Source organism: Heloderma suspectum, chromosome 7 (assembly GCF_057233095.1).
Source record: "Heloderma suspectum isolate Gila_16-S chromosome 7, 16-S_ref, whole genome shotgun sequence".
Taxonomy (NCBI): Eukaryota; Metazoa; Chordata; class Lepidosauria; order Squamata; family Helodermatidae; genus Heloderma; species Heloderma suspectum.
Window position 1 is genome coordinate 121,775,214 of NC_139464.1, and position 27,534 is coordinate 121,802,747.

Below are 27,534 nucleotides of genomic sequence, written 5' to 3' on the forward strand. Positions count from 1 at the left end.
GTACAAATGTAGCTGCCTTTGCTTGTACAGAGTTAGTACAACAATCAGCTGCTGTTCGGAATTGGTTCTCTTTAGCTTGGCAAAGGAGAAGGCATGCCACTGGCGTTTCTAGCCACAGTTTGCCCTGGTGAGGTTGTTCTGTCTCTACCTTAGGTCATGCTTGTGGAGTACAGTAACAGAACTCTTCTTAACAATGGAGTGCCATGAAATCAGTAGCATTGAAAACGTAGGGGAGAACCAAATACAAAAAATAAAAATCAGGAAGTCAGAGTTCCAGTAAGTTTACATTTAGTACAGAATAAAGACATAGCTACCCGTTAGTGCTTAGAGAATTTGTTTTGATGCTATTAAAAACATAAATAAAATAATATTTTTTCTTTCTCAAATGTCCATTCAAAAGGTTCCAGTGTCACTGGCAGCTGTCAGAATTTTCTGACGTTTGTTTTACAAATGACTCAATCACTGAGGTTCCCCCACCCCCATTTTACATCATCGTCCCGCCAGCTGCCCTTTGTACCTGTTTTTTTTCCTTTTCTTGATCAGAAATAAACGTTTTTCCGCAACACTGATGTGATTTTAGTTTCTCTGTGAATAGCTTAATTTCTCTCCTTTTTTAATAGAAAAAGAAGTCCTTTGCACATTTTTGTGTGCATTATAAATCTGAAAATAACCTCCTGGGGTCAGCGTCTCTGATATGCATAACTTAATCTAAGACCAACACTCTACAACACCCGGACTGCAGTTGGAGAAAATAAAACCAGAGATAAAGTTGCTTGTGTTGAACAACGTCAACCGACCCATCCCATTGTCCCTGTTTCCAATGCAGTCAAAGCAGCTAGCCAGCCAGTTACACATCGTTCTTAGAAGCGTGTGTTGTTAAGTAACAGAGAAGACTGGTCCCCCCGCCCACATAAAGAAAATTACATGTGCAAAATGATGCTGTAGTTATTTTGTTCCACTCTAACATGTGGCATCTGCGTCCTTTTTAAGGCTGGAACATCTGCTGTTATTTACAGGTGAACACCTCTGTCCGCTCGCTGCACGTGTTGCACTTCACAAAGCAGCACCAGTGGAACTTGCAGTTACACTGCCAAACTCTGGTGTACTGGTGGGTGTTGTAACCCCTTCCGCAGCACATCATGTCACACCCATCGGCACTGGGGGAGGTACGGTTGCAGAGCCGTCCCTGCGTCCCCACGCTCCCGGTGGAAGCGTCTTCTTCGCAGTAGTTGGGCGACTTATCTATATATACCAAATCCGTTTCCATTGGCTTCTGGTAACTTCTGATCTGCTTGATCTTCAGGAAAGTAGGTTGCCTAAGCCTGCTGGCCCGCACCACTTCCACTTGCACGGCGGCATTATATTTCTCTTTCAAAATATATCCAATCTCTCTGAATTTTGGGAGTGTAGTCCAACAGGTCTTAGTTGTACAGGAACCAGAAACCCCATGGCATTTGCACTCCAGCTTCATTCTCTCTTCAAGCACCTGTGTACAGAAGTGGGGATAAATAATATCAGGGAAAATAGCCTCCCGTGGTTTGTTATGTAGGCAGACGCTCCTTAGAACTGGTAATATTTCATGAAAGGTTATTTGTGACAACATCATGGGTAAACATTAGGGGCATTATCTGGTCAAAGTTAAGCACCTTTTAAGTGCCACTGATCCCACTGACTGCAGTTGGATAACAATGTTGTGAGCTTAACTCTGTCATGAGAATCAATTGAATGATTCATTTAACTGAATTATGCTTTTGGTATGAAAGAATATAGCAGCAAAATGTTATGACTGTACTAGAGGTACAATTCATTTCATCTCCGCAAGAGATCTGCAAACAGCTCCCCCCACCTCCAAATACTGACAACCTAATTAAAATCCTGGCAAGTTTCCTTGACATTCTCACAGGTGTTTCGTGTGTTCAGGAGCCTTCAAATTCACTTAGAATTTTTCTGTAGGCAGTGCTATTAGCCATGTCCCAAATAATACGATGGGCTACATTCATTCGTATCAATCATCACGTTGATCCTCTGGGAACATCTAGGGCTCCCTTCATATGCCAACAAGCCTTGAGAAGCGATGCAGCGAAGTATGTCAGTGTCAGGGAGATGCTGGCAAGGTGCAGCATTTGGCCCATCAGCCAAAGCTATTCCCAGGAACCGAGCAGAGGGCGAATCCTCATCAACTGGAGTTCTTGAGCAAATCAGACAGTTTATGCCAAACACGTATGGGAGGCACATGACACTTCACAGAATCACATAAGCAAAAAAGAAAAGAAACAAAAAAAGCAGCTCTCGGTTCCAATCTATCCAATTAAATCCATCCAGTCATGAAATTCAGCCCTGTGAAATACATAACTGCATGATGCTGCACTGAAAACTGCACTATGTATTTAAATAAAACAAGCACAAACCTTCAGAAGCTCGGAAAGGCAGGTTTAAACAAAGCAATACTGTTGAATTAGTAGTTGTTATGCATTACAGACATAGTTATGGGGTGTGTGTTTAGTACAGTACACGCTGGAGTCCTGACATTGTTGCCCATGCAAACGATGTCTGAATAAATTTTTTTTTTATTATTATTATTATTATTATTATTATTATTATTATTATTATTATTATACCATCAAGGTATTTTACAGGGAAAAAAGACAACAACTGATCCCTGCCTCAAGCTTGTAATTTGAAACCTGCAACAAAACGCTGCGGTATAGAGTGCTCCTGTTCAAGCGAGCCATGCCATCTTCCAGGATGCTCCATTCCGTTCCCCCTCAGCATTCTGTGGTCACTGAGCATGCTCACTCCTCATTTCACTGTTTGGGGAGAGAGGTTGCCCTCTTAGGGTTTTCCCTTAAAGAAGAAAGCCTACTTCTGCAAACCTTGGGCCCCCCTAAAGTAGTCTGCTACCTCTCTCTTCTTCCTCAGCAGCCCCTTTTGGCTACACAGCCATCACAACGCTGCAGCCGAGTTCAGTATTAGTCTACGCAAGGAGGGGCCGACAAGAAAACATTGCAGTGCAGCGCTGCTGTGTGGCTGGGTGTGTGTGTCACCTGAGGCTGAGGGGGCGGAAAAAACAACAGCAAAAGTTAGCACCGAATACAGGGGGCCCTGCTCTTACATGGGCCATGTGCAAAATGTATGTTTATTCTTTTATTTTTAACATTTCAAGGTGTGACCAATCTGCATGCAAGTCAATGCGGTGTGAGATTTCTGCATACGGTGGAGCGCTGGACTTTGCCTGTGGGGTGGCCTGAGCGGCCATTTAAGCCGATCGAACTTTGCTGCCATCTGAGAGGTTTGGGGAGGCTTTTGACAGGAAGTCCAAGCAGCGTCAGTCCTACTTCTGACATGCAGCCTTAACGGTGGAGTCCATTGCAGGGCTGCTGCTCTCCAGCCTGCAATAGGGGTATAGCAGAGAACTACCCTGCAGGGTTGTTGCATGCTACTCTCTCAGCCCCGCCTGCATTGTGGGGATAAAAACGATGGTCCCTACTGCAGGGGCTGGGCAGCGAAGGAGATGGAAACCGAGCAGGAAGGCTGACTCTGAATTGTGGTCGGTGGCTTTTCTGTCTCTCACTTCAAGACTCTAACGTGCATTTGTTATAATTTAATATACTGAACTTATACGGTACGATTAATATTAATAATTTGCATTGAGTTCTTCTTAGGACGGTGAACCAATGAATCTATTTTCGGTGAATTAATCCTCTGCCCTTTAACCAATTAATTACATTTAAATAAATCTGCATTCTGATCAGGGCTGGAACTCAACTCTGCTCAGGCTAAGGAGCTGGGTCAGAGTTGCAGCAGCTTTAGAGGTCCATGTGGAAACCCACTGGCCCCTTGTGGCCCCCGACCCCTGCGGAGCTGGGGCAAATGCAGGACCAGTCCCTAGACATTTGTAGTGGCAGCCCTGAAATGCGTCAGGAAGGAGAGCCTCTCTCTCTTCTGGCAAGCTAACCCAGTGGCACTGCGGGTGAGACTCCTTGGTGCCTCTGTTCAAGACAGTCTTACAATAGCATCCACATTTCAATATAGATGCCTTTGGAAATACTGAAGGGGCTGCAACTTGCAGTTTAATAAACAACAGCTGTCACATTATCAGAAGGAAAGAGCATTTTAGATATTTTCTTTCTCACTCCAAAATACAGAAGCTCTCCAGAATTAAAATAGTGTCAAAAGAAATAACGGGCAGCTCCTACAATTTAAATTTGCCCTCATGGATTATAAATTCATTGATTAATCTACCGATTAAGCCAATTAAAGTATCCAGCCTGTCTGATTAGTCCAGAGTCTTTGATGCCTGAGATGATGCCTGAAATAATAAATTAAAATTAGCATTCCTCGTGCTTCTGATATTTGTTCTGTGTCAATTTTTTATACCCAACATTAAATACAGGAAGAACAATGTCCTAAAGAAATCCTCTCCATTTGACTTGCTCTCTCACATAAATATTAGAACCATTCGCCTTTCCCTGCATGGATTCTCTCGGGCTTCATGACAGTATTTCTAAGTAAAATGATCTAACTACTACAGCTCCTTGATGAAATGAGTGTCGAAACACAATGGCAGAAAACCACTTCTTCCATATATTGTTTTGTTTTTACAAATTACATACTGCAAACATTACTTTGAGGAAATTTCCCTAGCTATTTAGATAGGAAATGGGGAAGAAATCAAAACAAAATGTGTAAAATGGGTTGTCAGTTTCCAATCAGGCATATAGTATCAGATATAGTTTTGGGACATATTGAAAATACTATCTGGATAACATTATTAAAAACAGTAGTAACATTTTGCATGTGTTAGCTTTGGCTTGCTGTCTCTGCGTTGTGTTTTTCTTGGTGGAGATGCTCATTTTCAGACCAGATGCTGAATGTAACAAAATCCATGCTACTTTTAGCTGCAAGAACAAAAGGTAATCAACATGCAATTTTTAAATTGTTGTGTGTTTAGACTGTAAGCTCCTTAGGGGAGGGCCCCATCCTTTTGCTTATGTTACTCTATGGAGAACCATGGGCACTGATGGCACAGATAGATTAAATGCCTTCAGACTCCTTCCTAGACCCTGTCCCAGGACTAGTTCTCCACAAAGACAATTAACCTGTGTCAGGACTATACCACTTCAGACTGCAGGTAGAGGCTCACGTGATTAGATGCTCCTCTGTACCAAAACCAACCCTTTCATATAGAAAACTAGCATATCAGGAAGAAAGCTAAGCTAGAAACCTTCTTTCTGACACATTACTTTTTTATATGCCGGGAATCTTCTTTGATCGGAAGAGCATTCAGTCATGGGAACCAGCACTTGCGGTCTGGAATGGTGCAGCCCAGACAAGGTTTACCACCTCCGTAAGAACAAGATCCCAGTTATAGCCAGCGCAAAGGGTGCCCTTCCCTCTACTTTAGACCATTCCTATTCTAAAATACCTTTCTTCCAGCCTCATTGTTGTGTAAGTTCATCAGCCTCCGAGCATTCTTTTTGATTTCTCTGGCATCAACAAACCTCCTGGAGAATTCAATGCCGTATCTGATATCAGAGGAGCAGCCTCCCCATTTCCACCCTTCCTCTTGGTTGTAATAACCTTGTTTCTCTCTGTCGCAGCCGCAGTTGCTGAGGTTTCCCTGGCTGCAGGCAGCAGTGACGGCATGTGCAACCCCAGCAGCAGTGATGGCGTAGGTGAAAGCGGCTTCCCTGCTTCCTGTGGGGCGGGAAATCAAGAAAATCAGGTGGGGGGAGGAGAGAGAAGGAAGCCATGTTCTTTTTTTCTCTGAAATCCTTACAAAACAGCACACCTTAATGAACGGTGCAGCAATCCTGCTAATTCCCAAGACCCGCGGTTCCCAGGCGACTGGTATTTTACTAGTCTGCTCAGTTACACTGTGTTTTGTTGTGTGAGTAGGATTCGAATCCAGAAGCAGCCCATGATGCCATTAGGGGACACCCAATGCTCTTACCAAAGGGCACAATGAACGAGGTAGCTGTGGAAGCAGTGGAGGCCTCTGGCACAGTGCTATGGAGGCGTACAGCTGCCAAATTTATTTATTTATTTATTATTAAATTTATTAATCGCCCATCTGTCTGGTCACCCAGCCACTCTGGGCGATGTACAACATACAATAAAACAGTTTAAAACAATAAAATTTTACAATAAAAACATTATCAAAAATACCCTAACCCACCCCAAATGCCTGCCTGAACAACCACGTTTTTAATGCACGACGGAAGCTCATTAAAGAGGGGGCATGGCGGAGTTCCCTAGGGAGGGAGTTCCACAGAGTGGCAAGCAGCGTCCAGCACAGACCACTGACATCATGGCCACTGACTCTGCTGGGCACTGCCTACCACTGCACACTTGCACAGCTATGCAGTGCTAAGCGGGAGCCGCCGTGCATCCAGTCAGCGCACCAGGAGCAATGCCTCCCTCAGTCGCCAGTGGCGGGAGCCGCTTTACCTCCAGTGAGCTACCGCATAAACAGGGCAGCACGGGGCGGGGTCAACTGCATCTGCATGCAGACGGCGTCTGTTTTGCGCTACTGAAATCAAAATCTAGCAACAGGAACAGCTCGATTCTGTGACATGCGTAAATCAAACAAATGAGAATTACTTCTTGTACGGTGCATTTTCATTTCTACATTTCCCATTTTGCATAATTTATTCGGCTTTTCCTAATCATGAGGAAGAGAAAGGCAAGAGTGCCTCCTACTTAATATTAAAATGATAATAAAAAACAAATTAAGTCTAAGATACAAATAAAAGATAACAGAATAATACATGTATGTAGTTTACATATTTAGTCAAATTTAATAAACAATAATAGACATGAATGTGTGCATCACTGTCTTAGAGACAAATTAGAGTGTGGGCAGGTATAGGAAGCAATACTAGCTGTTCTCATTCTGGTGCTTTCTGGGTAGGACCATTCTTACCCAGACAACAGAGCGGGAGCAGGAAATATTACATCCTAATTCTGCCCTCCCTCTGACCTGGCTTCAAGATGGACACCTTCAAAGTTAGGGCAAAATTCAGAAGCAATGCTTCCTGTGTGGAGAGGAAGAGAAAGCAAAAGATTGATTCATTTTTATTTATTTCATTTCTATACCACCCAATAGCCGAAGCTCTCTGGGCAGTTCACAAAAATTAAAACCAAACAGCACACAATAAAACAATTTAAAATATATATAGAACATTAAAACCACAATATAACAATACAACCACAATAAAACCTAGCAGCAGTGTAGGCGTTTAAAATACAGATTTAAAACAGCAAAGCTAAAAATTTAGAAAGCAAAAATACTAAAATGCCTGGGAAAATAAAAAGGTCTTCACCTGGCGCCGAAAGGAATACAATGTAGGTGCCAGGCGAACCTCACTAGGGAGCTCATTCCAGAGCTGGGGTGCCACAGCAGAAAAAGCCCTCCTCCTAGTAAAAGTAAGATCCTATTTATTTATTTATTTATTTAGTGGTGGTGGTGGTGGTGGTGGTGGTGGTGGCGGCAGCAAAAAGGGGTTGTTAGGGGGTGATGTAGTTTTGTGAAATCCTTTTGCCCTGCCCACCTTCCCAAATTTGAATCAAAATGTTACTCTGTAGAACTTTCAGCTCAGCTCTAGCTAATATTTTGAGGGCGCAATCCTATGCATGTTTAGACAGATTTTTCTGTCTAAACATGCATAGGATTACACCCTAAACTACTATTGTATTGATACATTAAAGCTGCCCTGACTTAGCAGAGTATAAGTTCTGAATGTATTATACATTGTATGATATGACTGGGCAATGCTGTCAACTTATAATTTCAGAATGATAATTAAGGAAGTTCATATGGAATATGTTTCAATATATGCTTAAAGCAATAACTATTTATCAAATGTAATGTCAAAACCCCCAGTACATGAGCAGAAGGCCCCATCCTATCTGCAGCTCCTGGGTGCCCTGAAAACTGGGACCCTCCAGAGTAGCTTGGTCTGGGAGGTAGAAGGATCCAGACTGGGGTCAGCCAGGGGAGGGAATGTGATCAGTGACTTTGGGTGACAGGAACGGCCTTCCACTCATGCAGTGGGAACTTTGGATCAAGGCCATGAAATGTTGGGCGGGAAATGAAATGGGTTTTTTAAAAAGATTTTTAAGGGTGTTGTTCTATTTGAAATACCTCCATTAAATTGACAAGAAAAATCAGTCTGAAATGGATGTTAAAATGAATGAATTTGGTGAATGTCAATATTCCCCTCCCTCCCTCCCTCCTTCTGCTGCTCCCAAACAACTGGTTCACTAAGATCCAGCCAAACAGCTGGAGATACGTGAGCAGAAGACACCGAGGGATGGCTCCTCAGCACGTGGGGAGCATGACCAGAAAAGAGGTGCGCTCTGTGACTGAGCGTTACACCTACAGCATCACGAAGAACTAGCCTGTCTTTGCATTCATCACTGTTCCCCATCGGTTGAGCAAACAGGAATGGTGAATGCCATTCTCAAAAGTAGCAGCCGCACACTAGTTTGCAATACTTTCAGATATTACAACATTTTTGAATATCTACTGAAACAGATTGCTTGTAATCTATTCCAGGCATTTGTATTTATTTTTAATATTAGAGTGGAACTATGTTTTACATTGGCAGATGTCTTTCCCAGACTGATTTTTGGGTTAACTCTAATGTGGCAATGAGGATATTTGTGGGGGGGAAATCAGAGGTTGGGATCAACCCTCCCCTTGCCTACAAACCCTTCCCCACAATCCTTCCCCCAGCCCAAGTTATTTCTGATCTCAATGTGTGTGAGGAGAGGGCAAAAATACGGGGGAAAACCAGAGGGAAAGGGGTGTGGGAAAGGGGCAGGGAAGGGAAGGGTAAAGCACCCCTGTCCACTTGCGGATTCTTTCCAGCAAATTCCCCTCAACCTCAGGTGGGCTGGGAATCTTTGTAGTTCTACAATTAGTTAACACAATAAAGAAATTTCTTACTTGGTATGCATATACATGCTACTTATTTGTGAGGAGAAAGACATCAGAAGCAGAAATGTCATGGTAACTAAACCTTCAGTCTGTATCTTGCTTTTGGTGACTCATGTCTTCTCCAGTTACAAATAAATTATTCTGGTCAGTTCAGTGACGTATCCTTAGGTTTCTTTATTCAGTCTTCAAATTTCCACACACTAGTTGAATGTTTTTAGTGTCATGATTCCAAAAACATGGTTAAAACAAGTGTTTTGGTAATAGCAAAAACTCTAAATGATCTTCAAAGAACACTCATATTTGGGAAAATTAGCTTCCCGTATCGGAACTTAACAATTGGCCCATATACTTCTGACAGGCCAAACCAAAACCAGGCTCTGAAAACTACAGAACTCTGGGTAAGTTCAAATCTATCTTTTGTGGCTCAGGTTGATCTCTAATTAAGAGTGCAGTTCTATGGTCCCTGGAGAATGTCCCAGCCAGGGAACATAGGGTTGTTGGGAGTCCCCCTTCCAAAGCTGTAGACACTGCTACAACCTCCGGAGGGGGACTCTAAGTTACGATCCCCCATCTCCTTGCGGCTGCCACAGAAAGGACCATGCCAGCTGCTTTCCAAGGTTGCAAATGTGGCCTTGGGGGAGAGAAAAGTGTGCATTCTGGTGGGTGGGGAGAGGCCAGGAAAGGAGAAATCCTATGCCCTGCCCAACCCTGGCAGCATACCCTCTTCAGACAGGCTCAGAGGCCCATCTAGAGGAAAATTTTGTAAAACAAGATCAGAGGGGTGCAAATTGCCTCTGTTGCTCCTCCTGGCGTGCTGGCAGCAGCCCGGCAGGGCACTGGATACTCTAAAACATCTGAGATTGTAGGCTTCCTTCTATGGGAAGAAGCAAGTTTATTTATTGATTTTAGTATTTCTAACCTACCTTATATCAGTTGATCTCAGGAGGAGGTACAATAATAAAAACAATTTAAACATGGAACCAATCCATTAAGACTAGTAACAGTCCAAGCAAACAATTCAACAACAAAGCTACAGTCAATAACTTGGGTAAATAGCCGGGTCATAACTTGGCACTGAAATGAGGGCAACATCAGTGCCAGCCAGGCCTCTGAGAGGAGGGCATTCCATAACCGGGTTGCTATAGTCCCAAAGCCCATCTCTCATGCCTCTACATTATGTACAACTCCCACTGGTGTGGTGCAGAAGAGAGCCATCTCAGCAGACGTCAATACTCAGGCAGGCATATCGAGGGAGTGGTGCTCCCTCAAATAATGAGGTCCCAAGATGTTTATTTATTATTATTTATTACTCAGAGTTCTACACACCTTTCCACACAGTTATCAAAGTGGTAAGCGGGCAATGCCATTACCATCAAGACCAACAATAGAACATAACAATAAAATGGCACATTAATTAGAGATGGGCAAACGAGCAATGTTCAAGATCACTAGGATTCTCTGAACACTGACTTGCCACTCGTCTCATGCCCAATGCCCAAAAATGGGCAACTTGCACAAATCGAGCAGTGATCAAATGGGAGATTTGCGCAGATCTCCCCAAATCTGCGCAAATTTCATCTAATTCCAATCTACCAAGGAAATGGGAATCAGGAACGAGATGAACAGGAGCACATGTTGGAAAATTTGCGAATATTTTTGGCAGACACGTGTGCACGCTCACATTCAGAGCTGTGAACAGGGCATGTTTGCACTTCAGAGAAAGCCTGTGTGAAGAGATTTTATATCCCACCTCTTTTCCTCTTGCAAGGAACCCAAGGCGGCTTACATTATCCCCCTCCTCTCCATTTTATCCTCACAACAACCCTGTGAGGCAGGTTAGGCTAAGAGTCAGTGACTGGCCCAAAGTCACCCAGTGAGCTTTATGACCAAGTCTGGACTAGAACCCGGGTCTCTCAAGTTGCAGTCCAACAACTCTAACCACTATACCACACTGGCTCTCAAGAGATGGGTCTTGAGAAGTCATCCAGATATCAGAACTGTGGGACCCTGTCTAATGACAGTTGGTAAAGTGTTCCAGAGAGTTAGTGCTGCAATATTAACTGCTCTACTGTGAGTGCTTCTGAGGTGAACCTCACTGTAGAGCTTCAAACATAATCACTGATGCCTTCAACTCAGACCGGCAACATAGTGGCAGCCAGCGGAGTTAATTTAAAACCAATGTTTTATTACTGTCCCCAAACCCAGCAGAAAACAAATGTTCCTCATGGAAAGAATGAATGAAGATCTACCACTTCCATTCATTGTGACTGGCCATCTTTGGAAAGATGGAAAAGCTGGGTTGGATCCAGATTTAGTCATATTTAGAGTAGCCCCATTGAAATCACTGGGATTTACATTAGTCTTGATGAACTTAAACCTCATTGATTTTAATGGGTCCAGTCTAAGTATGACTAAGTATGGATCCAACCCAGTGCCTTAAATAATTTCTTTTTTCCCCCTATACTGACACACCAGAACCAAAATAGCCCCTGAAAATAAAGAAGTGTGCTCTTAGCTCTCAGTGACACTGAGTAAAAATGGCTCACAAATTAAGCAATTAAAATTTAATTTAATTAATCTGGTGATTGCACCAATTCAAGCTTGCAGCCCCAATATAAAGACAACCATATCATCCAACGTTTTCCAGATACTCTTGTGCATTTGTAACTAATGCTACACCAAGTTTTCATGATGTTTGATTTTTTGTGGTGTAAATGAATTACATAAAATCGATACAAAATAGACAATAGAGGGCTGGTCCCTGCTTCTTGGGAATTTATGATATCGAATGGCTGCAGCAAGGATGGTTCTTGGCCCTCCCATCTGCTGTGGGCAATCGATCATGTTATTCTTTTGATGTTGGATTTTGTAAATAGTCATATTGATCTCTAGCAATCAAATCTATGTAGGTTCCTTTAAAAAACCTACGTGAGGCAGTTGACTGAAAGGTTGCTTTTTTGTTTTGGTATGAAACCTATGTTTCTTTGTGTCAGTAGTATGTGGAATATTGCCACTAATCCCCGAAAAACAAACAAAAACGTGTTGTTGCAGAAAATCCTGTTGAGTAATAGGTCAGAGAAATCCCAGCTAACTCCCCCGCTAAGAGCTTCTGTTTGAACAGTAGTTAATATTACAGTGCCTGCAGTAAAACAATGTTGTTGGTCGATGGACAAGAGAAAGCAAATAATGGGCAGCGGCGGTGAGGACGCACGATTACAGCCTTCCTGCACTGTCAGAGTAAAAATAAAGTGGAGATCGAAGAGATGAGGGGGAGCATATGTTCATGCCTCGCTACCTGTGTCAGGATGTCACGGTGCACAACTGTACTAGAAAAAGAGCTTGTAGGGCAGCGGGAGTTACTCAGAGAAGGACAAAGCAGATGAAGAACAGTAACTTGCAGTCATCACAAGGGGAACCTTCTATTGGGAAACTTTCCTTGGTTTGTGCAGTCAGACTATCTTAAATCTCAGGGACATTTGTAGGGATGCTGGAGAAATTCGAGACGGACTAAAATGAGCTCGGATTTCTAAGAATCTGACCTGTGGAATCTGCTGCAGAGCGACCCCCTCAGGCCGCGCGGAGTCCGTGGACTTTTGGATGATTTTTTGCTTTCCCAAAATTTACGCATATATATTCGTAGGAAAACACTTAGGTTTCTGCTGAGGAAACGTTCAATGCAATGGGGGACAATACGCTAAATGTTACGTACAGAGGTAAATTATGTAAATACTTAGGTAAGTACTTACGCAATTATTTGCGGATTTTTCTGCATGACGGAAGAATAATCATCGCATCCGTCTGTGGGCGGATGATGGAACAAAAGGCACCTGTCAATCCGCGAAACACAGACGGAGCGGATTTTACACAGTCCGTACGTCCCTAGATTTCTCCCCCCTCATAAAATGACTGCAGTGCCGGCTACCTTTGTTCTCGTTCTCACGGCATTCTGTGGCAGAATCCAACATACTCATGCTGCGATAGAGAAGCCCATTTTGCTCTCTTGCTACAACAGCAAATACCCAGCAGAAGTGAATTTACAACATACATCCATTACATCAGGCCCAGTTGTGGTAACCTTTTACTTTTAGCATTATCTTCTTATATGCCATGAGTGTATATGCTCTTCTTTTTCCTTGAATAAAAATTCTTCCTTTTTGACTTTGTTTAAATGTACTTGTTATTAAAAAAGAAAAGAAAAAAAGAAGCAGCTCTGGCTAAATTGGCAACAGAAACAAATTACAATCAGTAATTTATTTTCCATTGTGAATAGCGACAGTTGAAATCTATGGGTTTACTAGAAGAGTAGTCTGTTTCCTAGATGCCATCTTCTCTTAACATGGTGTCATTGGCTCTTTAGTTTTAACACTTTTTTTTACATTGTTTTTGTATGGCACCTGGCATATTTTCAGGAACTATAGTATGATTACTGTTACTACAGTTTTCTAGTGCCATTCACCCAACTTATGACCCCCCGAAGCTGAACCCACTAGCCATATACTGTGACATCCTTGACAGAAATCCTGGTTCTGTATTCTCAGGTTTATATCATGTTCTGGTGGGTTACCATAAGAGGGTAGTGGGATGCTTTTCACTTGGTGGGCCTCAAGGGATTGCCAGACCACCAGTGACACTGCAAGGAATTCTTGGTGAATTTTTGAGCTAGTTGTAGCTGTGATAAGCCTCATAAGAAAATTAAGACTAGAAGCCATACTATAGGCTTGCCTATAGTCTAATTCATATAGAGAATTCTTTTTTTGTTTTCTTTTTTTACTGTTAAGTGCACCCGAGGTCAATCTGAGCTTGTTTTATGCAATTCTATAAAGCCCTGTCCTTCTCTCCTTATTTTCCTGAGAAACAGGGGAATGGGACTGCTCCTAAAGTTCCCCTTACTAGCAATATATTTAAAGGATGTTTACCGAAAGCACAGGCAGGGAACCGGTGGCCCGCCCAGCCTCCACCATGCCCAGCTGCCTCACAATCCCACAGCAGTTAGACAATTGGAGGCTTTTTTCAAGCATAATTGCCCCACTGGGGGGCATCTGTTTGTGTATGTGTGTGTGTGTGTGTTGTGCGTGTGCATGTATGTATAAGTATGGTCCCAGCCTCTTTAGGCTTTGGTCCCACTCACCACTGGCATGTGGCCTCCAGAAGGTTACCCACAAGGGAATGCAGTCCTTGGGGTGAAAACGGTTGCCCTGCCCATAGCAACATTTCAAGATGGAAGAGGGTCCCACTTAGCCAAAATATTCAAGTAATTACAAGGAAAGGAAAACAGTGACATTGGTCATCGGGGTCCCATATATTCCAGCCTGAAACCCACAGAAAACATTAATGTAGGTTATTTGTCACATATGGGTATCATGGCTCTCACCCAGTACAAGATGCCCTGTTGAAAGTGTGGGCCTAGTAAAGAAGCTCCATGCAGCAAGAAATTTATTTATTTTATTTTTTTATTAAATTTATTAATCGCCCATCTGGCTGGTCACCCAGATGGGCGGAAACATTGATAAGTAGTTCCCGTCAAATTTTGCCTGAACTGAAGGCCAAACTAGATGATACATTAAATGTGTAATTGTATTTTATGTGCCTTTTCCCCCTTTTAAATAACAGTTGTGGTGGTCAGGATCAGCACTGCAGGAATCAGCATGCAGGAAAGGGGCTTAACCCTTTCTCCACACCATGATCCCAACAAAAATCCCTTCCCTAACATACTATTCACTCCAGGGGGGAAACTACTATTGATACCAATAGCACCTTTCCTCCCAGTGAAAATAGCAGAGGTGGGGAAATTTTCTCTGGGATCACAACAGATGTTAATATCCCTCCCACCATGCCATAGTCCTGGATCCTGATGCCCCCTCTCTTGGCTGTTACCTAAAAGTGGTAAATGGCATGTTAAATGATATCACAAATTTAACATATCATCTAGTTTGGCCCCAAGAATTTTAGGTCAGTGGTAGGCAGAAGGTAGCTCTCTAGATCTTTTGGGGTTCAACTCCCCCTGCCTGCATGGCTAATGGTCAGGAATTCTATTCTAGGCGTTAAAGTCCAAAACATCTGGAGATCTATTTCCTGCCCACCCCTGTTTTAGATGATCTCAGAGGTTCCTATGCAGGAGAAACATCTGAGGAATTTTGGGGGAAGTAAAAAGAGTTTTTGAGGACTAGCAAATTTTCTTAGGGTGCATGTCCCCAATTTTAGTATAAGACTGGGTACTTTTGCTTAATTATTTCAAGATCTCTGTGTTGATTCCATGCATACTGGTAAGATAGTGGTGGGTGGGAGTCAGTTTTATTTAGAGGATAAAGACTTGTTAAAAGCAGTTTACAATGTACTCATGAAGTTCGCCTTCAGAGAACTTGCAGCAGAGCATTTAGTGTTGCAGCACCTGCTCTCTTGAATGCTTTCCCCATTGACATTAGACAGACGTCTACAGTTTTTATCTTTAGATGCCTGCTGAAGCCCCACCTCTTTATGCTGGCTTTCCCTGAGGTGCAACCCAGCCAGCAGAGTTACAGCTTTATTGTTGAACACTGACTGTATTTTATTGTTATAGCGTTATATGATCAGCTTTGATAATTGTATTGGAAAACAGTATACAAATTTGTGTAATAATTAATACATAAAATAATTTATAGAGCAATGCTAGGCATGTCTGCTCAGTGGTAAGCCCCCTTGACTTGGATGGGACTTATTGCCAGGTATATGTGTATAAGATTGCAGCCTTAAAGTGCCTAACCTTTAGGCCATGATCCTTTAAAAACATAAAGTTCCATTCAAAGTCACACAAGGTTCCATCCAAGGAAACCTCTGGAGTACGTTTGGGGGATATATGCACATGAATCCGTTCTGCCAGAGGTATCCATTCCGCTGGCTGAGAGACACAATTCAATACAAGCCACCCACACCTGAAAATTCATTTAGGGTGGGGATGCCTTTCTCTCAGCTGCATAGTTGTAGTATAGCTGCCTTTCATATACACATCTCTTTGTTTGACTACCATAATATATGAATAAAATTATATTTTGTTTTGTTTAAGATAATGTTAATGTACAGCTTTTGCATGCTTTTGTATAACTAAATCTCCTATTTATTTTACAAAAGACTATGCGAATGCTTGAACTGAAGAGACAAACTGAATAACATAAACATACCGTTGTACAGAATTCCTGCGTTTTGTGTATGTTTGCCTTACATTGCATTGCTCTGTTCATAAGGGTGTATGTGTGGTTTTCTTACCAGCTTTGTAAATGCCATCCAATGTTTTTGGGTTAAGGAACATATGGTTTACTAAATAGGATGCGTGTTAAGGAAGAGAGAAGGAAAGGAAGGATGCAACACATGTAACTGTGAATTTTAATTCTATGTTCGTATTTCCCACTCAATGTAAAGAACCGGACTAGATGACCAACCCTATCATAATTGTAATTGTAGGGAAGGGATTTCAGCAACACAGCAACCACAAGCAAATGCTTGAGCATTCTAAAAAGCAAATAGGATCTAAAAGTGCACGTTTCAAAATATTTAATGCATCTGCTAATTCATTTTTAGTGTTTCTATCTCAGTTTAATGTGCATGTCTTTTCATCATATATATGCTAACACCAAACTCAGTTCTATCAGTGCTGGTCCTTATCCACACACACACTGTTACCTGTAGGCTTGGAGGAACCCCATAATTTTGCATAAATTTTAAAAAATCCTTTGGAAAAAACCCTCAGGGAGTACCCCACCCCATCCCTGCCAGAAGAACAGCCCAATGAGGGCTGAGCATGCCTCTTGGGCAAGGAATTCTGGGTGTTGGGGGGAAATGGAAAAACTGACGGGGAAAAGGAATGGGGTGGCTGGAAACCTGAACAGAAGGACTCCACTCTGCAACATTTTGTTACAGGTCCCACTTGTAGAACCCTAATTGAGATTGTAAGCTCCTTGCTGCTGGGACCTGCCTTTTACTTGTGATACTGGTGGGAGGAGGAGGAAGAGGCATCCAGACTTCAATATTAATATTCTAAACAGGCCTTGACATAGAAATGAGTATTTTGCTTGTTTTGATTGGGTTTGCTTTTGCAGCTTCAATTCATGTCAGAACACAGAAAGTGCTGAAGGCAAACATTCTTCATCTACCAGAGTTCAGAGAGTTTGGCCTAATTAGCTTCAGAAAGGCCTGAACAAGGTATTTGAGGAAATCTGACAACTACCTGACATGTGTGACTAGACTGGAGGGGAGGGATTTGTTTTTGGCGCTCTTTTACTTTCCAACAGAAACCCATCAATGTTCTTGGATGCAGGGATTTAGTCATTCATGTATTTATACTGTAGGCCTGCAAAGGCCCGTTGGATAAATGTTTCAGTGTTTTACATAACTAAATATATAGCTAAAAACGTTTTACAGAACTAAATTTCCAGTTTCCTTATTCAGAGCTGTGAGGTTTTTAACTTGACATTTGAATTTTGTATCAGAAATGTTACCAAAGAAAGAAAGAAAGAAAGAAAGAAAGAAAGAGACATTCAAGTGCTTTACATTATAAATCCTATGCATGTCTACTCAGACATAAGCCCCACTGAGATATGATGGACTTACTCCCAGATATGTAGACGTATGTATTTATTTATTTATTTATTTATTTATTTATTTATTTATTTCTATACCGCCCATTAGCTGAAACTCTCTTAGGACGTAGGATTGTAGCATTAGTCTGCTTGACCTCTCCTGATTTTGTCAGGTATCAAAAATGAAATCTATGAAATACTATTGCATATCAGTCATCAAATACTATGTCTGTCTGGGATGGGACTTGGAGACACTGTTTTACAGTGGCTCTTGTCCTTCTTGCAGGGGCAATTTCAGAAGGTGGTGCTGGGAGATTCCTGTTCGACACTGTGGCCATTGGCCTGCGGTGTCCTTTGGGGTTCTATCTTGTTTCCCATACTATTTAAAATATGCATGAAACTGCTGGGAGAAGTTGTCTGGAGTTTGTGGGTTTGGTTCCATCAGTATACTGATGACACCAAGTTTCTCGCTCTTTTCCATGAAAATCTAAGAAAGCTGTTCCAGTTCTAAATCAGTGTCTGATGTCAGTAACGGATGGATGAGGGTGAACAACTTGATGCTTAATACAGATAAGGCAGAAGTACTCCTGGTTTGCTGAAGGCACATCAGGGAATAGGGATTCACCCTGTGCTGGATGGGGTTACACCCCCCTTGAAGACTCAGGCTCACAGTTTGGGAGTACTCTTGGACTTGCCCTGAACATGGATGCCCAGGTTTTGGTGGTGGCCAGGAGTGCATTTGTGCAGCTGAGACTAGTGTGCCACCCGCGCCCGTTCCTAGGGATGTCTAATCTGGTCATGGTCATGCCTTAGTTACATCCCATTTGGACGACTGTAATGAACTTTACATAGGGCTGCCTTCAAAAAGTGTTTAGAAACTTCAGCTGGTTCAGAAGGCTGTGGCCAGACTGTTGACCTGGTCTGGATACAGGCAGCATATGATTCCCTTGTTACAACAGCTTCACTGGCTACTGGTCTGTTTTGGGGCACAATTATGACCTATAAAACTCTCTATGACTTGGGACAAGGCTACTTGAAAGACCACAGTATCCCATACAAGCCTGCCTGGGTTTTAAGACCTTTTGGGGAGAGCCTGCTGTCATCAGAGGTAAGTCTGGTGAGGATGCGGGACAGGCTGTCCTGAGGCTCTGGAGCTCCCTGTTGAGAGAGTCTAAGTTGCCCCCTTCTCTGTAGTCGTTCTGGCCAGCAGGCAAAGACAATTTCATACAGGCAGACCTTTGGCATGGAAGCTGGTGCATTCCTGAAGGGGATTTTAATTGGCTGGGTGCTTCTTTGATTGTTGTGTTTTTAGTTGTATTTTTATGGATCTGTTTTTGTTATGTTTTAATCAGGATTTTCTCTGTAACCTGTATTTTGTTATTGTTAGCCCACTTGAGTGCCATTTTTGGTGGAAAGGCAGGATATAAATAATACCAATAAATAAAATACTGCCAAATATTACAGGTACATATCAAATGCCATCAAACATTTAAATTAAATTTCATACGATGGCAAATACATATCGCAAATATTTCACAAATATCTGAATATTCAGTGAATGCCAGCCGATGTGGTGTAGTGAATGACGAGTTTGACTTTGACCAGCATGACTTGGGTCCAAATCCCCACTCATTAATGTAATTCAATAGGTGACCTTGATCTAGTCCCAAACTCTTAGCTTAACGTACACTGCATGGTTCTTCTGAGGATAAAATAGGGAAAATGCATGTATGCCACCCTGAAGTCCTTGGCAGGATACAAATGCAGCTAATAAGATATGATAGTATTTAACAGGTATGACTGCTCTGAATGACTGCCTGAAGTTGGTAATGGGTGGCTGGATGAAGGAGAACAAGCTGAAGCTGAATCCAGGCAAGACAGAGGTGCTCATCATGAAGGATCCTAATTCAGGTATTGAGGTATATCAACCAGTTCCAGGTGGGGATGCACTCCCCTGAAGGAGCAAGTTCATCACTTGGGGGTGCTTCTTGACCCAACCCTGTTCCTGACACCCCAGGTGGAGGCAACGGTGAAAAGTGCCTGTTATCAACTTCGGCTGATACACCAGCTATGCCCATTCCTGGAACATGTGGACCTGGTAACGGTGGTCCATGCTCTGGTAACCTCTAGGCTTGATGTCTGTAATGCATTGTACTTGGCTTGCCTTTATATTTTGTTCGGAAACTTCAACTGGTACAAAACAGGGCAGCCAGGTTGGTCTCTGGGGCATCCCGTGGAGACCCTATTACACTGGTTTTAAAATCATTACACTAGTTGCCAGTTTGTTTCTGAGCAAAATATAAAGTGCTGGTTCTGACCTTTAAGGCCCCACATGGTCTAGGTCCCAGGTACCTCAGGGAGCTCCTTCTCCCCTGCGTCCCAGTCCGCCACCTATAGTCCTCTGAGGGCTCTCTGCTGCGGCCGCCTCATGTGAGACTGGCAGCCGCACGAGAGAGGGCCTTCTCCTTGGCTGCCCCTCAGCTGTGGAGTGAACTGCCCGGTGACATGCGCCTGCTGACCTCCTCGAAGGTCCTTAAGCAGGCATTAAAGACTCCATTATTCTGGCGGGCCTTCCCTTTAGAGAACCCTTGTTCCTTTTGCTGACTCTTGTATACTGTTTTTAAGCTGTGTTGTTTTTATTGTCACTTTTTTAAAATTAAACTGTTTTTAGTTCAAAGTTGTTTTTAGTTATATGTTGTTTGTGTATATTGTCTGTGTGCTTTTATGTAAATGGCTTTTAAACTTTGCATTTGGTATTTTAATGTTTTAACTTTTGTAAACCGCCTAGAGAGCTTCAGCTATGGGACGGTATAGAAATGTAATTAATTAATTAATTAATTAAACATCCATACTTGTAGAAGAGCATTCCAGTAGAATTTTTGGGAATTAACTTTAGGGATGTACGAAAGTGACTTACCTTGAACAAAATTTGATTCGCGGTGGAGGGAAGGCGCTCCATCCCTCCCCCTGAAATTCTGGTGGGGTGGAGGCACTCCGTCCCTCCCCCCCGAAATTCTGGCCGGGGGGGAGGTGCTCCGTCCCTCCACCCCTGAATCCTGGCCGGCCAGGCCACAAATGGCACTGGCCGTAGCCGCCGCTGTTTGTGTCCCTGCAGTCAGCCATGATAAGCTACGTAAATGTTTACGTAGCCTATCACGGCTGAGTGTAAAAAAAAAAAAAAAGTGCATACGCAAATGGCGGCGCTCATGGGCGCTGCCATTTGCATTCCTTATTTTGGCACGTCTAGTCTATGTAAACATTTACGTAGACTACGGCGAAAATAAGGGGAACGCAAATAGCGTAGATGCTATGCTATTTGCGTTCCCCTTATTTTCGCCGTAGTCTACGTAAATGTTTACGTAGACTAGATGTGCCAAAATAAGGAACGCAAATGGTGGCACCCATGGGTGCCGCCATTTGCGTACGCGAGGTTTTTCTTTTTCTTTTTTTTACTCAGCCGTGATAGGCTACGTAAACATTTACGTAGCCTATCACGGTATTTTTTTAAAATCTAGCCGTGATAGGCTACGTAAATCTTTATGTAGCCTATCACTTTTTTTTGTTTTTGTTTTACTGGAAATGGCGGCGGCGGCAGCTGGTCGGCGGTGGTGCCGCCGCCGCTGCACCACCGCCGGAGCTGCCGCTGCCGCCACCAGGAGGATTTGCCCAAGGTAAGTCCCGTCCTGGGGGGGGACGGGGGGGCAGACCGTTTCGCCACCAATTTCGGGGGGCCGAATGCGCTGGCATTCGGCCTCCCTGAGATTCGTGGCGAAATTCTCTGACATTCCTAATTAACTTTCACGGTAGTTTCTGCAATTCGTTGAATCACATTAGATGTGGGCTGTATTTGTATTTGTACCTTGCATTTGTATCTTCATCATGACATGCTTGAATTCACCATATGCAATATTTGAATTTGTGCCACCCAACCCTACCCCTTCTCCACCATTTGTGAAATTGTGCTGCTGCTGCTGCTGCTATTAGTGGTTCTTGATTCAGAATAGTAGACTCTGTATTTGTTCAGACCAAATTCTCATTGAACTCACTTTTTGAGCCAACGCACACCCTCAGGGTGACTTACACGTAGAATAATAAAACATTAAAATCGCATAAGAAGCAAATTATAAAAATAGAAGAGATAAAACAGTCTTAAAACACAACACAGAAATAAAACAATAAAGAGGTTTTTTGGGGAAACCCACTCAATAATCCATCTAAAAAGCCCTGCAGTATAATAAAAAATATTGTAACCACCTTTTTAAATGTTAAAAGGAGACCTTGCTTTGTGCATAAGAAGCAGCACCAGGCAAATTAATAATGGTTGTACCGCTGCTAAGATTCCAACTTTTTACTGATGATTCATTGCTCCTGCTGAGAGGGTGCTCTGGGGAGTAATGTCCATGCTCACATCTTGCCACTTTTTCTCCCCCCACCAGTATTATTCAGTGGTTAAATTTCCATTGTGTAAGATTGCAGGCCCCTTCATGGATCACTGCCTTGTTGTGGCAAAGGGGCTTGCGTAACTCAGTGAAGCCATAAGCTATGCTTTGCAGGGCCACCCAAGATGGACAGGTCATGGAGGAGAGTTCTGACAAAATGTGGTCCACTGGAGAAGGAAATGGCAACCCACTCCAGTATTCTTGCCAAGAAAACCCCATGGAACGTATCACAAGGCTAAAAGAGATGACGCTGGAAGATGAGCCCCTCAGGTCAGAAGGTGTCCAATATACTACTGGGGAAGAACAGAGGGAATTTCCAAGTAGCGCCAGAAAGAGTGAAGCGGCTGGGCCAAAGCCGAAAGGACACTCAGCTGTGGATGTGTCTGGTGGTGAAAAGAAAGTCCGATGCTGTAAAGAACAATATTGTTTAGGAACCTGGAATGTCAGATCAATGAATCAAGGTAAGCTGGAGGTGGTCAAATGTGAGATGGCAAGACTGAACATCAGCATCTTGGGAATCAGCAAACTGAAATGGACAAGCGTGGGCGAATTTAATTCAGGTGACCATTATATCTACTACTGTGGGCAAAAATCCCTTAGAAGAAATAAGGGATTTTTTTCGCTATTTGCGTTCCCGTTATTTTCGCCGTAGTCTACGTAAATGTTTATGTAGACTACACGTGCCAAAATAAGGAACGCAAATGGCGGTGCCCATGGGCGCCGCCATTTGCGTACGCGCTTTTTTTTTCCCCCCAAAGTCAGCCGTGATAGGCTGTTTTTTAAAAATCTAGCCGTGATAGGCTACGTAAATCTTTTGTTTGTTTGTTGCTGTTTTTTTTTTACTTGGAAATGGTGGCGGTGGCAGCCGGTCGGAAGACCGGCCATCGCAGCCGCTGCCGCCGAACCACCGCCAAACCACCGCCGGAGCCGCCTCCGCCAGGGACATTCAAAGAAGGTAAGTCCCGTCCCGGGGGGGGGCAGACCGTTTCTCCACCAATTTCAGGGGGCCGAATGAGCTGGCATTCGGCCTCCCCGAGATTCATGGAGAAATTCTCTGACATCCCTACAAGAAATCACCGGGATAACAGGCAAGCATGGCCTCGGTGTACAAAACGAAGCAGGACAAAGGCTAATAGAGTTTTGCCAAGAGAACACGCTGATCATAGCAAACACTCTTTTCCAATAGCACAAGAGGCGACTCTACACATGGACATCACATGAGGGTCAATATCGAAATCAGATGTCCTTTGCAGCCGAAGATGGAGAGGTTCTATACAGTCAGTAAAAACAGGACCTGGAGCTGACTGTGGCTTAGATCATGAGCTTCTTATTGCAAAATTTTGGCTTCAATTGGAGAACGTATGGAAAACCACTAAACCATTCAGGTATGACCTAAATCATATCCCTTATGAATACACAGTGGAGGTGAGGAATAGATTTCAGGGATTAGACCTGATAGACAGAGTGCCTGAGGAACTATGGAAGGAGGTCCCTAACATTGTTCAGGAGGCAGCCACTAAATCCATCCCAAAGAAAAAGAAATGCAAGAAAGCAAAGTGGCTGTCTGATGAGGCTTTACAAGTAGCTGACGAAAGAAGGGAAGCGAAAAGCAAGGGAGAAAGGGGAAGATATATCCAACTGAATGCAGAGTTCCAGAGAACAGCAAGGAGAGATAAGTCGGCCTTCTTAAATGAACAATGCAAAGAAATCGAGGAAAACAATAGAATGGGAAAGACTCGAGATCTTTTCAAGAGAATTGGAGATATCAGGGGAACGTTTTGTGCAAAGACAGGCATGATAAAGGACAAAGAAGGCAGGGACCTAACAGAAGCAGATGAGATTAAGAAGAGGTGGCAAGAATACACAGAAGAACTATACAGGAAAGATCTGAATGTCCCTGATAGCCATGATAGTGCGGTCACTGAACTTGAGCCGGACATCCTCGAGAGTGAAGTCAAGTGGACCTTAGGAAGCATTACTAAAAACAACGCTAGCGGAGATGACAGTATTCCAGCTGAGCTATTTAAGATCCTAAAAGATGATGCTGTTAAAGTGCTGCACTCAATATGCCAACAAATTTGGAACACTCAACAGTGGCCACAAGACTGGAAAAGGTCAGTTTACATTCCAATTCCACAGAAGGGCAATGCCAAAAAGCATTCAAACTACCGTACAATTGCACTCATTTCACATGCCAGCAAGGTTATGCTCAAAATCGTACAAGCTAGGCTTCAGCAGTATGCGAACCAAGAACTACCGGAAGTACAAGCTGGGTTTCGAAGAGGCAGAGGAACTAGAGATCAAATCGCCAACATTCGCTGGATCATGGAGAAAGCAAGGGAATTCCAGAAAAATGTCTATTTCTGCTTCATTGACTATGCTAAAGCCTTTGATTGTGTGGATCACAACAAACTGTGGCAAATTCTTAGAGATGGGAGTACCAGACCACCTTACCTGTCCCCTGAGAAACCTGTCCGAGGGTCAAGAAGCAACAGTATGAACCAGACATGGAACAACCGATTGGTTCAAAATTGGGAAAGGAGTACGACAAGGCTGTATATTGTCACCCTGCTCATTTAACTTATATGCAGAGTACATCATGAGAAATGCCGGGTTGGATGAATCACAGGTCGGAATTAAGATTGCCGGGAGAATTATCAACAACCTCAGATACGCAGATGATACCACCCTAATGGCAGAAAGCGAAGAGGATCTAAAGAGCCTCTTGTTGAGGGTGAAAGAGGAGAGTGCAAAAGCTGGTTTGAAACTCAATATTAAAAAAAACTAAGATCATGGCATCTGGCCCCATCACTTCCTGGCATATGGAAGGGGAAGAAATGGAAGCAGTGACAGATTTTATTTTCTTGGGCTCCAAGATCACCGCAGATAGTGACTGTAGCCATGAAATTAAAAGATGCTTGCTCCTTGGGAGGAAAGCTATGGCAAACCTAGACAGCATAGTAAGAAGCAGAGACATCACCTTGCCGACAAAGGTCCATCTAATCAAAGCTATGGTTTCCCCAGTAGCAACGTATGGCTGTGAGAGCTGGACTATAAGGAAGGCTGAGCGCTGAAGAATCAATGCTTTCGAACTGTGGTGCTGGAGAAGACTCTTACGAGTCCCCTGGACTGCAAGGAGGTCAAATCAGTCCATCCTAAAGGAAATCCACCCTGACTGCTCATTGGAAGGACAGATACTGAAGCTGAAGCTCAAATATTTTGGCTACCTACTGCGAAGAGAAAACTCCCTGGAAAAGACCCTGATGCTGGGAAAGATTGAAGGCAAAAGCAGAAGGGGACGGCAGAGGATGAGATGGCTAGGTAGCATCACCAATGCAATGAATATGAACCTGAGCACACTCTGGGAGAGGGCAGAGGGCAGGAAGGCCTGGCGTGCTATGGTCCATGGGGTCACGAAGAGTCGGACACGACTGAACGACTGAACAACAAGGTTGCAGGCACAGCACCAATAAGAAGCTGTATTTGGTCAGCTGCCCTCACTGAGCCTCTGAGAAAACTGTCTTTTCAGTTGCCATTTTGAAAACATATGGTGAAGAGAACCCTAAGGTAATTATTGTACTAATCATCACTATATTACATAACTATTGATGCCTTTTGTGTGCCTCTGTGCAGGCTGCAATCAAAGGCAGATTCTTCTATTCCCCCACCGTAGTTATATTACTGAGCACATCAAAATCATTTATTTTATTGGGCAGTAAAACAGATGAAATGTTGTATTTGAATAGGACTCCTGAAACAGGTTCTATGATAGCTGCTTCCAGAGATTTCTCTACCCATTTAGCTATATGTTATAGGTTCTAATTATGTCCACCCTTTCCACCAGCGAAGATGGATTTTTTAAGCCTACCCATAAAATGGGTAGAATCTCAACTGATAACTGCATCAGTAACAACAGTGAAAAGGAAAAGGAGCAGCATGCAAAAATGGCCAACAAGAAGTGAACCTCAAATTAGTGCCTACTGAACAATTTGCTGTTGAAAATACACCGTCCCTCTTTACTGTAACAGCCAGCTAATACATCTCAAATAGCTTTGGCTATTGGGTGGTATAGTAATGTAATAAATAAATCATGAATTTTTAAAGAAGAATTATTATCCTGGATGTTGCAGTTTCTAAAGTGCAATAGTATATAAACATTAACCTGCCGTAATAGAAAATCATTGTTGATGTATTGCCACCAGGGTAATGAAGTGCTATAATAAGGATTATCCTGAGTCCTTCTCATGCGTAATAAGTGTGAAGGAATCCTCAGGCGATTACCAGGGAGTGGGGCTGGGGCCGCACTGCTGTCCCTGCCTCTGAATTTGCATGGCTTCCCCCAGCACCAGCCCAATCTCTATGCATTAGGCAAAGAGGTCTGCTGGCGGGAAAGCCTATGTGCATAGAGTTCTAGGTGCGTAGGCTTTTCTGGGAGCTGGGAGCCTACATGATCAGGGTTCTAGCTCCTGGAGAAGATTATGCGCATAGCAGTCTGTGTGAGAAAGCTTTCCCCCTGCAGGTGTCCATGCCTAATGCAGATCCAGCGGATTCTGCACAACCTTGGGTGAGCCCAGCAGCATGGCTCCCAAGTAATCATGTTAGGACCCTATCCCACTTAAAATGTGTGAAGGGGCTTATATGTAGAGAGCTTCATAATCAGCCATATACAAATTGGTAGCCATGGTGGGTGCCGTGGGGGGACCAATGGTTGGCTATCCCATTCAAGACAGGTTCTAGAGCAGCCTTTCCTGCTGAGGGTATTTTCCATAATCAAAAATACATTTTGTAATGGTGGTATAAAATGATTTGGCACCAATGCCATTTTCCTGTATATTCCATTTATTGATAAAGTCATTTGAATGTATGAAGCTGCCTTATACAGAGTTCAGACCATTGGTCTATCTGGCTTAGTATTCTCTACACCAGCCTTTCCCTACTTGGTTTCCTCCAGATGTTTTGGACTACAACTTCCAGCGTTCCTGACTTGGCACTGCTCTCTGGGACGGGTTTCAGACAGGAGTCTTTTCCAGCCCTAGCTGGAGATGCCAGAGATTGAACCTGGGACCTTCTACATCCAAAGTATGGGTTGAACCACTGAGTATTGTATATATGAGAGCAGTGCAAAATTGCTCTAGAGACTGGGGGAGGAGTGGTTCGTGACATCACAGGCACCAGGCAATAAGGACTGACAAGCACCACCTTTTGTTGCAAACATACAGATCATTTTTTTCCCCACAGCTCAGCCCTGGAGAGGAAAAAGCATATTTGAATGGAATGCAGTGAGACTGCTTCCAGACTGACCATACTGCTCTATAAATGTTATATATAAACTGCAGTCCTGGACTTCTCATTATCTCTTAGGCACCATTTGGAGGTTTACCTCACCTTTTGCTTTCTTTGCAGTAGCAATACCCTCCTCTTTATCTTATCTCATCTCAACTGCCATAATCTTTAGCTTGGCTTCTTCTCTCTCTGTGAACTATTTGGTAAGTGTATTTTTTTTTCTGCTTCCAAGCAGCCTGACGATAAAGGTGGAATTCCACAGCTTGTACGGCTTTCTGTTGATTTACTGTTCCAAGGACAATTAAAGAAGAGCAGTTCC

The 27,534-nt window shown here is 43.2% G+C and overlaps 1 protein-coding gene across 1 annotated transcript in view; it reads right to left on the reverse strand.

Annotated features, from left to right (window-relative positions):
* Positions 1–266: 266 nt before the first annotated feature.
* Positions 267–27,534, reverse strand: part of WNT7B (Wnt family member 7B) — a 160,466-nt gene continuing 133,198 nt past the window's right edge. The window contains exons 3-4 of the mRNA XM_084811859.1: positions 5,426–5,697; positions 267–1,486 (exon numbers count right to left, since the gene is read on the reverse strand). Of these exons, the coding sequence (XP_084667985.1) occupies positions 1,007–1,486; positions 5,426–5,697 (752 nt within the window). The 3' untranslated portion in view covers positions 267–1,006. The remainder of the gene's footprint in view (positions 1,487–5,425; positions 5,698–27,534) is intronic.